This window comes from Oncorhynchus tshawytscha, linkage group LG18, assembly GCF_018296145.1.
Source record: "Oncorhynchus tshawytscha isolate Ot180627B linkage group LG18, Otsh_v2.0, whole genome shotgun sequence".
Classification (NCBI taxonomy): domain Eukaryota; kingdom Metazoa; phylum Chordata; class Actinopteri; order Salmoniformes; family Salmonidae; genus Oncorhynchus; species Oncorhynchus tshawytscha.
Genome location: NC_056446.1, coordinates 15,961,977 through 15,974,479, shown reverse-complemented (window position 1 = coordinate 15,974,479; position 12,503 = coordinate 15,961,977). Strand labels below are relative to the sequence as shown.

The following is a 12,503-nucleotide window of genomic DNA, read 5'->3' as shown; positions in this document are numbered from 1 at the left end:
AGGAGACAAAGTGAATATTAATGCCCAATCCACCAGGGCTTTTGTGAGCTCCTTTATTGTTGGAATTGCTCGAGGGCAGCGAAGTCAATGCCTTTCAATTAAAAGTTTGTTAATACACTTCATGAATGCGTCTGATCACTAATGTTTTTTTCCGTTCTCTCTCTCTCCCGCATTTGGAAAAAAAAATAGGGGTGGACAAGAATTTAGTGCTTCTTAACAAGTTGGTTCTCCCAGGGGAATAAATAATGAATCTGGTTCCATAACATGGGCAGGGTCTAAGGCAGAGGAAACATCAAAGTAAAAAGACTGAAGGTGTTTTTCTTCTTCACCGTTTCCACTCCAACTCCCTCAGCTAAATTCTTCAGCTCCATCACCACCCCTTCAATAATCCATGGTAGTTCATTTCACACAGCAACTAGGGTTAACAACGGTGAAAAGAGGAAAGGTTAGACAATTTTCCCTTGATGAGCCATCACATTTCTTTTAGCTATAACCTTCCTCACCTCTGGCATTCAATTGATCATAGAAACTGCATTACAGGGCTAAGTAATGGTTCAGTGGTTCACATCCAAAAATTGCACAAACTGCAGTTTGACATTCTCTCAAGTGGGACATTCCTTTTAAAGCTGTAAATGGAACCATGACTTGAAAACAAAATTTAAGAAAGAAAAGAAAAACTTGCAGAGAAATCACAAATTATTGAGGCATGACAATGGGGAGAAACATGCTGAGCTAAGAATAGATGCAAAAAAACAGAGTGGTTCAAAGCATTTGAGAGTGGTGCAGGTGTGGACCACAATGCAAATCCTAATTATTGCAGTCCAATAGACTGGGGGGTTGATTTGTTGCGTTATTCCACTGTGTGTTTGTGCATTATTGAGCACCATCACATTAGATTGCAAAGGTCTTGTATATATCGTGTGGCCATGTCTGAGACAAAGCCTTTCCAAACTGGTTTATACATCTCTTCCGTCTCAGTGTTTGGGAGTAATTTGTTTCCTATGCATAGTCTGGAGGGAAAAACTGTCAATGAATATCCTTTTCTCGGTGAGAGTGAAAGGCTTGAGGAAGGCAATGTGTTCTATCTGACAGACACACAAAGTCCTCACTCCTAAAGCACATTACCTTCAACCTGATGAGTCAAGTCCATATTGACTGATTAGAAAAAAAATTATCCTTTCCCTACCCCGAACAGTGGAATTAAGATGACTTCATTCAGTCCACTTCCACAGACCGACACGGTGGTTCCTTCCAGGTGAGTACTGTACCTGTTCTGTCTAACAATAGAAAGGCCTTGAGGGACCCATCCCTTCAAGACAAAAGTCATTTTAAATCCAACATTCTAATGAATGCATTTCATATGCTATCAGAAAAATTATATTTTGGTTGTGTTAATGAAGGTATTGGGTAACAGAATAGGAAAAAAATCTTTCTATCCCTCTCAATATATATAATATATAATATATATATAAATATATAATATATATATATAAATATATAATATATATATATATATATATCATTTTTATGAGTTTATTTTAGGCTGTTGCCTCATGCTCAAGTGTAGAACTTATGAAAGTGGCTCATTGTTCATTGGCAATGGTAGGTGTTTTGGAAACCTCTGAATCTGTGTGATACTATATAGAAATCAAAATGTCTTACCTGCGACTCTGTAGGAGGATTTGAAATTCGAACATACGCGTGTTAAATAGACATATTTAAGAAAAGTCCAGGACAGAGGAGGGCATGACTTTAAACATGGCACAGATATTTCAATGTTTTATTCATATTTAGTCAAACTGCTCTAACTTGGCTCTTCTCGTGTTAAACAGAGTGTCACGACTCCTACCGAAGGTGGCTCCCCTTCCTGTTCGGGTGGCGCTCGACGGTCGTCGTTACCGGCCTACTAGCTGCCACTGATCCCTTTTTTCCCCTTTCTGTTTATTGGTTTCACCTGTTAGTGTTTTAGGTTGATTGGTTGGGCTTTATTTACCGGCAGGATTGTTTGGTTGTGCGGGATTGTTTGGTGTACATGTGTACATGTCTGTGTGTCACGGTTTTCCCATTTTCTTGGGTTTTGCTGGACTGTTTAAGTCCCCTGTGTTTGGGGCATTTGTTTTGGTGTGCGCCCTGTGTTTCGTGGGGCTGGCGTATGTTCACCGTTTTCGTGCATTAAAAAGTATAGCACTACCCTGAACTCTCTGCTTCCTGCGCCTGACTTCTCCCCCACTACACCCCGGATGTTACACAGAGCACTTCAGGGCTCAATTACCTGGAGTCAAATCCAACCAAATCTTATGCGTCACTTCCTTCGTAAACAACAGGTGTAGACTAACAATGAAATGCTTACTTATGGGTCCTTTTCCGACAATGCAGAGTTAAAGATAAGAAAAATAAATAAATTGAAAGAGACAAGGCATAAATACACAGTGAATAACGAATAAAAATTAACATGGCTACGTACAGGGAGTATCAGTACTGAGTCGATGTGCAGGGGTACGAGGTAATTGAGGTTGCTATGTACTGTATATATAGGCAGGGGTAAAGGTACTAGGCAACAGGATAGATAATAGACAGTAGCAGCAGCATATGTGGTGAGTGTGAAAGCGCCTGTGTGTGGCGTCAGTATACATGTGTGTGCGTGTGATTGTGTGTGAGTGTATGTAGTGAGTGAGTGAATGTGTGTATTTTGGGTTGTAAGTATGTGCGAGTGCGTGGTAGGTAGGGCTGTGGCGGTCATAAAATTTTGTCAGTTGGTTATTGTCATGCAAATGACTGCCAGTCTCACAGTAATTGACCGTTAATTAACATAAATATGTTTAGCATCTCCAGGCGTCCACGCATGCTGATGCACGCCTTTGGAACATCTACATTAAAACAAGTCGAACAAATCCATTTCAGATACATCATCACAATAAATCCATTATTTTGGTCAGGTCTAAAGAAACATTATGATGTGAAGAAAATGTATGTCAGAAGAACAGAATAGGAGTTTACTTCATTTAGCAGACAAAGATATTTTTTATAAGTCCCTTGCAATTATTTTATATGTTTTTATTGTAAGAATAATATAATTGAACATAGCTGAATAAAAGGATATTTTTCCCATTCCAGAGCGAGTGCGCATTTGATGTGGCTATGTTGAGCTTAAAAGTTATTTGACACATTTAGTTGTGAATGATACAAACCTTAGAATGTCGTAGAAATCAAAACATACACAGAGTGTACAAAAACATTTAGAACACCTTCCTAATATTGACTTGTCGGGGCATGCACTCAAGGTGTCGAAAGCGTTCCACAGGGATGCTGGCCCATGTTGACTCCAATGCTTCCCACAGTTTCATCAAGTTGGTTGGCTGCACTGATACACTCAAGCATTAAAAAAAACTCAGCAGCGTTGCTGGTAGAAATGATGTAAGACGGAGTTCAGCTTTCCTGCATTAAAATGCCTTGGATGGCTCTGTATTCTTTCCCTACCGATTACAGTGGGGTTTGCCTAACCAATCAGATTCTAGATCTCCTGACCTTGAGCTTGTCAGTGGCTGACTAGCTAGCAGTCAAAGGTTCTACGTTATTTGGTTCTACTCACCACGTTGAAGTCCAGGTTCTTCTCCACCCACTCTGTGGCCATCTCAAAGTCCTCATACATCTCCATGACGTATAGGGTGTCCAGGGCATCCACGATGGTGGCTCCCTTTATGCTCCCTGGGAAGGCAAACAAAACAAAGCCTTGAGGACTCGTATCCTATTTTCCTCCCATAGCAACATACTGTATTGGTAGAAAAACAGCACAGTCAGAGTAAGGTTTCTACCATTAAGACCAGAGGAGGTTAAAATCTCCAGGGCAGCTGGGAGTTCTAAGTGTGCTGTTTTATTCAAAGAGCGGGGCATATCTCCTGCTGCGGTGGAATATTGCTTCAGGCAACTTCCATTTATCTCAGTGTGAGACGTCATGCTTATGAACAAATACAAATATGACAGAGCACCTTTGGCTATACTGTCAGGTTTTTACCTGGTTGAGGAGGATGTGGCAGAGAAAGTCAGAACAGAGGAGTGAGCATATTAGCGTGAGTATTTTCACGGTGGGCTGATGCTTTCGAAAGGCTCTTGGCCACCAGACCTTACCTATCAGATGACATTATACCGAGCCTCCTGAGTGGCGCAGCGGCCTAAGGCACACCATTGCAGTGCTAGAGGCATCACTACAGACCCAGATTTGATCCTAGGCTATGTCGCAGCCGGGAGAACCAAAGGGAGACCTATGAGGCGGTGCATAATTGGCTCACCATCGTCCGGGTTAGGAGAGGGTTTGGCCGGCTGGGATGGCCTTGTCCAATTGCGCTCTAGTGACTCCTTGTGGCGGTTTGGACGCATGCACGCTGACTTGTGTCACCAGTTGTACGGGGTTTCCTCCGACACATTAGTACAGCTGGCTTCTGGGTTAAGCGGTGCGGGTGTTAAGAAGCTCGGTTTGGCAGGTCATTTTCCGGAGGACGTATGATTCGACCTTTGCCTCACCCAAGCCCGCCGGGGAGTTGAGACTAGATCGTAATGAGATCACAATTGGATATCACAAAATTGGGGAGAAAAAGTGGGTAAAATACAAAAAATAAAAAGATGACATTATACCCCGTTGACAGAGTACCGTGTCCATAAGTCTGGTCCTGTGCAGCTAAAAACACCCTCTTCCGCTTCATTAAGAGCAACAAGATTAATGAAATTACTGAGCTATAGAGAAATGTAGCCTAGACACAATTTATTCTCCAGTGAAGATTCGACTTGCTCGGTTTACCAAGCGCTTAGGAGAACCCAGCCCCTGCCAACTCTCCACACTCGCTTGGAGGGACGATATTTCTCCTCCTTTACTTCTCCTCCTTTACGTCACACTTTCAAAAGGAGGAGAGGATGAAAGGAAAGGCACCAGCCAGGCAGGCAGTCAAAGAGGAAAGGCACCAGCCAGGCAGGCGGTCAAAGAGAAAAGGCACCAGCCAGGCAGGCGGTCAAAGAGAAAAGGCACCAGCCAGGCAGGCGGTCAAAGAGGAAAGGCACCAGCCAGGCAGGCGGTCAAAGAGAAAAGGCACCAGCCAGGCAGGCGGTCAAAGAGAAAAGGCACCAGCCAGGCAGGCGGTCAAAGAGACAAACACTTAGCAAAGCTTTTAGTCCGCAGCATTATCAAAAATAAACTCAATAACACGACTAAAGCACTTTCCCATTCACTTACACCTATATGGCTTTCTTCAAATGAAAAAAAAATGATAATGTCGTGGTAACTGAAGGTGTTTTTATTTCCTTAAAAGGGTAGGATTACAGCTAAAAGCTTTAATGTAGATTGAACACCCCCGAAACTTAACAATGGGTGCTATAGGCCTGCCTGCGCCTGTCTGTCAACGAATGTTAATGTGGGACACAAAAAGGAAGAGTAGCAAGGGTCACTGCAGGCTTGACTAAACACGTTTCCACTGGCCATCCTTTTGTCACCTGGCATCCTTTTCCCTTTCCTGTTTTTCATTAATCCCTCACTCCATTTGGACTCTGTGAGAGAGATGAGGGAATGACATTTTGTGCCTGCCACCCATTGTCTGCTTCCTTCCTGCTCCGTGGCTAGAGTGCGTGCCTGCTTCCCCATTATAAAATACACTGGCAAAGAGAAGTGGAGAGGGGGGCATCCTCATCCCATTACTGGGACAAGCCAGAGCATAATGTGTGAAAAGGTGTTGTGTTTTTGAGAATGTTTTCACGTGTGTTTGTGTGTGCATGTACCTCAAATGTACAGCAAGCCATGGAGTGACTTGAATTCGAAGAAGCAGAACACAGAATATCAAAGCCAGATTTCTCTGATCTATCAAACACAGTCTTCTCACTCTAAGCTTCCAATTAAAATGAATTTCTATGACATGTCATGAAGCAGCCTTTATTCTTATAATAAAGGGCTCTTGAGATCTTTGTCAATTTTGAATGTAAGATGATAGATTTGAGTAAATGAAAAACATGTGAAGGCTTTTGAAAAAAATAAGGACGACCTGGATATCAGTTCTTATAGAGAATCCCAGTTGGTAATTTTAAAACGTTTGATGGAAGAACACTTTCCCAAGTTTCCATTTAGAAATCCTCAATTGACTCAAGGAGGACATCACTTAACATTTTTCTGAGGAAATCAATTAAAGGGATACTTTGGGATTTTGGCAACGTTGCCCTTTATCTACATCCCCAGAGTCAGATGAACTCATGGACACCATTTTTTATGTCAGCGCAATGACTGGAAGTAACTACTAGCATGCTAGCGGTACCTATAGACTTCCACTCATTGTGCTAACGATAGTTAGCATTGGCTCACAAACACTACCTCTAACATTCTTCATAATGGACACAGAGACAAACAAGTTTATCTGACTCTGGGGAAGTAGACAAAGGGCACCATTGCCAAAATCCCAAAGTATCTCTTTAAGTCCAACGGCCGGCCCATGAACAGGCTAAATACATTTCTCCAGTGCATAAGAGCCTGGTGATAGATGCGTGAGCAACATTCATGGGACGGCAGCTCTCGTGTCTAAGAGCTTTAATTTATCTCCTGTTCTTTCTCACTCGCTCGCTCTTTATATCTCATACTTTAGAAAGGAGCTCCTCTTTGGAGCAGAGACTCTTGAGCATTTCATTGACTGATGACACGCGCTAATAGAGTTCTCACATCATTAGCAGGGAACGTCACAAATGGTGGAAAATTGAATCTCATGGGGCTGAGAGCCTTCGAGGCGTTGTCAGACGATGCATTGTTTGGACAAAAACAACCTTCACGTAAAAGTGGGCTCAGAATATCAAACCCATACACACAGTGACATCGTTCATTGTTCTGAGGGAGGACGTCGTCACCACCTCATTGAGGGCTATTTTAGAAAACATCAGAACCTGGGGCAACTTGGTTTATTATGTAAATATACCTGTGGCAACTAGCCCAAATGTCTAGTCAAACCTGCTCTGCAGCTATGTGACACATTTGGCTATTCATCTTGGGGAGGACATGGTGGTTTCCTTAATACAGAAATAGGAAGTTGGAGAGTAAACCATTGGAAGTTTGTTGTGACAGCGAAGGTAGGCCTACATATGTTAGAGTTGTTAGATTAGATAATCATGTAGTGAGCTTTAGAGCAGTTATAGTCTAACTTTATATTTTGGTTATCTCCTTTGTCTTTCAGGTACCCACAATACAAACATAAACCATTCAAAGGAAGTTAGAGAAATCTAGATCAAAAGGTGGAATTATAACATTTGGGGGAAAAGACCCATCCCAACCAAAGGCAACATTGTTCAATAGCAAAACAGTACTACAGTGCAATTGGAAAATATCCAGACGCCTTGACTTTAACATTACAGCCTTAATTTAAAATGGAAACAATTGTTTTTCCCATCAATCTAAAACAAAATACCCCATAACGACAACAAACAGGTTTTTAGAATGTTTTGCTAATTTATTAAAAATAAACAGAAATATTACATTTACAAAAGTATTCAGACCCTTTACTCTGTACTTCGTTGAAGCTCCTTTGGCTGTGATTACAGCCTCAAGTCTTTTGGGGTATGACGCTATAAGCTTATAAGATCCTCTCAAGCTCTGGGCCGCGTCGCTGAACAACTATTTGCAGGTCTCTCCAGAGATGTTCAAATCGGGTTCAAGTTTGGGCTCTGGCTGGGCCACTCAAGGACATTCGGAGACTTGTCCCGAAGCCAGTCCTGCATTGTCTGGGCTGTGTGCTTAGGGTCGTTGTCCTGTTGGAAGGTGAACCGTCGCCCCAGTCTGCGGTCCTGAGCGCTCTGGAGCAGGTTTTCATCAAGGATCTGTCTGTACTTTGCTCTGTTCATCTTTCCCTTGATCCTGACTAGTCTCCCAGTCCCTGCCGCTGAAAATCATCCCCAAAGCATGAAGCTGCCACCACCATTCTTCACCTTAGTGATGGTGCCAAGTTTCATCAAACCAAAGAATCTTGTTTCTCATGGTCACAGTCATTTAGGAGCCTTTTGGCATACTTCAAGTGGGCTGTCATGTGCCTTTTACTGCAGAGTGGCTTCCGTCTGGCCACTCTAGCATAAAGGCCTGATTGGTGGAGTGTTGTAGAGATGGTTGTCCTTCTGCAAGGTTCTCCCATCTCCACAGAGGAACTCAGAGTGACAATCGGGTTCTTGGTCAACTCCCTGACAACGGCCCTTCCCCCCCGATTGCTCATGTTGGCCGGGTGGCTAGATCTAGGAGTTTTGGTGGTTCCAAACTTCTTCCATTTAATAATGGAGGCCACTGTGTTCTTCGGGACCTTCAATGCTGGCATCCTTCCCCAGATCTGTGCCTTGACACAATCCTGTCGCGGTGCTCTACGGACAATTCCTTCGACCTCATGAGTTGGACTCCAATTTCTAGAAACATCTCAAGGATGATCAATGAAAACAGGATGCACCTGAGCTCAATTTTGAGTCTCATGGCAAAGGGACTCAAAATTGATGAAAAAAAAGTCAATTTCTTATTTTTTATACATTTGCTAACATTTCTAAAAAACCTGTTTTCACTGTCATTAAGTGGTATTGTGTGTATATTGATGAGATTTAAAAAAATAAGATTTCATACATTTTAGAATAAGGCTGTAACGTTACACAACTTGGAAAGGGGAAGGGGTCAATGCACTGTGTCCAAAATCCAATCAGAAAAATAAATAAATAAATAGTAAGACATAGCAGATTTGCATCTCAAAAATATGAGCTTGTTTGGTTTCTTCAGGCATGGGAGCCGGAAAGATGGAATAGTAAGAAATCAGAGGGAGGGTGTGTGTGTGGGTAAACTGAGACTGAGTATCAGGGGCGTGGGTATGAGGAGAGGACAGAGTAGGTCATAAATCAGTGTGTAAGGAGACGTAGTGCTCCAGTGGTCTAACGAAGGTTGTGGTTGTGACAAGGGGGTCTGATGCAGGGCCATGCAGATCCACAGATCCCACCTCAGTGGGTGATGGATTCCCTCTCTGCTACAACCCCTGTATACACCTCCCAGTTCCAGCATCATCTAGCTCCATCAGCCCAGTGACTGAGGGGACCACACACACACACACACACCACACTGCAGGGTTAGCCCAGGGGAGGCCCAGGCTAAATTACACCATCCTTTCCAAATATGGAACACCTAATGCGCACATCATCCCAATTACACCATACAATGAAACATCCATGACTTCATCCCTGGAAAAGATAAACAGTTGAGTTTGATATTATTTAAAAGCTTACAAACAGTGTTGTCAAACTATTATTATTTATTTTTTTATGTAATTTTTTTACCTTTAACGTAAATGATTTAAAGCCGTTTAAACGCCAGGGTTTTTTCATATTCGAATATGTTGTAACTTAGATCGTATTTCACATCCAGAGGTTTTTGTACTGTGCCCGACCCGACGTCGGTTGAGACACAACATACTCTTGAAGAGGGTGGGTGTCATTTCAGTCATGGAAACAGAATCCATAGAATGGACCTATCCATTCAGATCACTAAAATGTAGCTGGTAAATCATTGAAATTTGACATTTTTACTTCTAATTGCTATCACAATGACGACCAATGTCAACTTAAATGGTCATGTTTATTCTATTATCTATATTTCTATGAGTTTTTCTATGGAGGGTGGACAGTATAATTTAAAATAGATATTCCCATTCAAGTCAATAGTCTCTACAACCATTTTTGTGGTATCATTTGAACGTTTCAATTAAAACATTATTTTTGTTTTTTTACACATTTATCAGCCAAAATCCCTGTATTCATTAGCAAGTTGAGTTTCAACCGATGGCGTGCACAACACAAAAACCTTATATGATGTAAAATAGGGTTTAAGCTACATTTGAATCTTCTTTAATTCCACACAAATTACCGAAATGACAGGCTAAGAATGGACAGAGCGTGTCTTGCTGGCAACAAAACTTCCCCTGTTTGCAAATTAGGGCTGTCCAGACAACAAAACAAATCTTGGTAGGCTGAAAGTCGTCTGTTCTTTCAACCCATCGATTGGTCGTGTATTTTTTCATATATATAGACTAGGGGTGAAAATTTTCCCGTTATTTTACAAATGTTCCATCTGGAGAATACATCTATTTTCTCCCAGGTAACCTGGTATTTCCCACCACAAGTGACAAGTGTCATTCAAAAGCATTTTAAAGTACATAAATAGACCGGTCTGGATTTGATTAGAGCTTTGATGGAAAACTCAAGCCTGATGCTACTTGAGCCTGGTGAGCCATACATTAAATACAGTTTATAAGCCATACATTAAAGACATTTAATGAGCCCAATCCCAAAAAAGCCCAAATGATTGTGCCCTTATCCAATACATATTTGATATAGGCTACTGCATATTATGTACGACAGAAAAACATAAAAGCCCATAGATGTCGCTAGCTTGGGTAAATAAATTAAACTAGCTCCAGTAGGCTAATCTTTTGGAGTATGAACTGTATTACTGTACTGTATATTGTATATACTTTATGGACTAGAATTATGCACATCGTTCAAACCATGATCAAGCAGAAGAGAACATGTGATTCTGGTGAAGCACATGCAGCCTACAACATTACAAGTATAGGCTAGCGAATTTTATTTTCATTTTGAAATATATTTGTATAATTAGAAGGCTGGCGTATATATATATATATACACACACACACCTTTCATAATATTTCCCCTAATGTTATTAGCCTACCTCCTCTTTCTATTGTTGCTTCATTCCTTCCTTCCTCGCTTTCAGCTGTTAAATGAAATACGTACCGTTGTCCTCATCTTCATCATTCTAAATTACATCCTTGATATAGGACTAGAATTAAATACACAAGGCTTTCACTTCTCTTCACGAAGATTGAATGGTTATGGGTCTGAAAATCCCAATAACCGGGTTCCCGTCATTCAACCCTAATATAGACAAACCCTATATGTGTTTTATTAAAATGAACTATTTGTTTGATGCTTTAAGCTCACGGTCTGATGAAATCAGACACAAATTAGCCAAGAGGGAGCAAGACATCAACCTAATCTGTCCCAACCATCCTTCTCCTGCTCCTACTAGCTTTCCTAGATTCTGCCGCTACTCTCCTGAAGTTGCCGGTAATAGGCTACATGAGGAATCAGCCAACTTTCTCATGTGGAATGCCAATTTATCTTACCATTTCTATAGATCTGCGTGCCAGTTATGGTTTTCATATGCACATTTTTGTGGAACAATTGAATTTATAATAACGCCTTCGTATGTCAAAATCATTGTTATTTGGTTAATCAAAACTCTATCCAAAACTAAATGAAAATGATACAAACTTAAAAAGTAACTTCTATTGCCATCTATGTAAACACAGCCTATAATCCCAACAAATAAAAACATTGCAGCCAGCAGGTAGAAAATATCCTGATAAAAACAAATATCCTATAAACCACATTGGCAACGCATGGCCTGTCTGCAACAATCTTGAAACATTGTATCAACTATAAACTTGGGTCCGGCCTCCTTGCAATATTGTATAAAATATTCTGGGCCCTCAGAGATTCCTGTGCCAGTGAGCTCCGGACAGTCACAGCTGTAGACTATTTGGGCAAGGGATACGAAGTAAATCAGGTATGCCTATTTTATTATGTTTCCACTGGATCGGAGCATGACATTTTTCCCTTTCAAACTGAGTGGTTATTGAAAGGGAGAGAGCTGGAAAGATTTTTCAAATACACTGTGGAAATATTGTAAAAAAAAAAGACTTGATATTTGCTTGCTATTTGAGGTGAAGAAAACATTACTTTGAGAAGCTCTGCAGGTCATTAGTGGTGGTGCATTAAGCCATCGGAAACACTATCAGCTCCCCAAAATGGGTATATTTATATGCCTACATTTTCACGCAGGCTAGGTAGCCTATAGGCCTTCTTCTATGCGTAATCAGGTGCGCGTCCTTACTCATGCGCTCCAAACAAAAGACAATTACTAAATTGACAAAACTCGCAAATGAAATGAAATCAATCAACAAATGTAGCATAGATTGTGCACTCTGTAAATAACGTGTCCACTTCGACAATGAGAACGGTAAAAGGCAGGAATAATAATGTGTTGAATTAATTCATACACATTACCGTAATCAAACAAACATTGTAGATTAGACATTTTTGGAATTAACGGTAAATGTACTACTGCTGATATGTAATGGGGAATTGATAGACACTAACAATGTCAAATGCAAACAATTCACACAATGAAGTTATGAAAACAATGAATGTGCACAAATTGGAGGGAGAAAGCGCATTCTGGAGGGAGAAGTACATTGTGCAGCCGCCACACTCCCCCTTCTTGAAATGTGCCATTCTGTGGCATCCGCAACGGATTAGTCTCAGCCTCCTCAATGGATGTGAATAAGACCGGTGTCTCCTGCTCCATAAAAATACATATTTGTTACTGCAAAAAAAAAAAAATAAAAAAAAAAAAAAAAAACTTTGTTGACCAACAGCCTATCGACCAGTCT

General features: G+C 41.1%; 1 protein-coding gene across 1 annotated transcript in view; it reads right to left on the bottom strand.

Annotated features, from left to right (window-relative positions):
* LOC112217585 (mannosyl-oligosaccharide 1,2-alpha-mannosidase IA) overlaps positions 1 to 12,503 on the bottom strand; it is a 157,899-nt gene that overhangs the window by 86,710 nt on the left and 58,686 nt on the right. Inside the window, exon 3 of the mRNA XM_024377994.2 lies at positions 3,590 to 3,705. Coding sequence (XP_024233762.2) covers positions 3,590 to 3,705 — 116 coding nt within the window. The remainder of the gene's footprint in view (positions 1 to 3,589; positions 3,706 to 12,503) is intronic.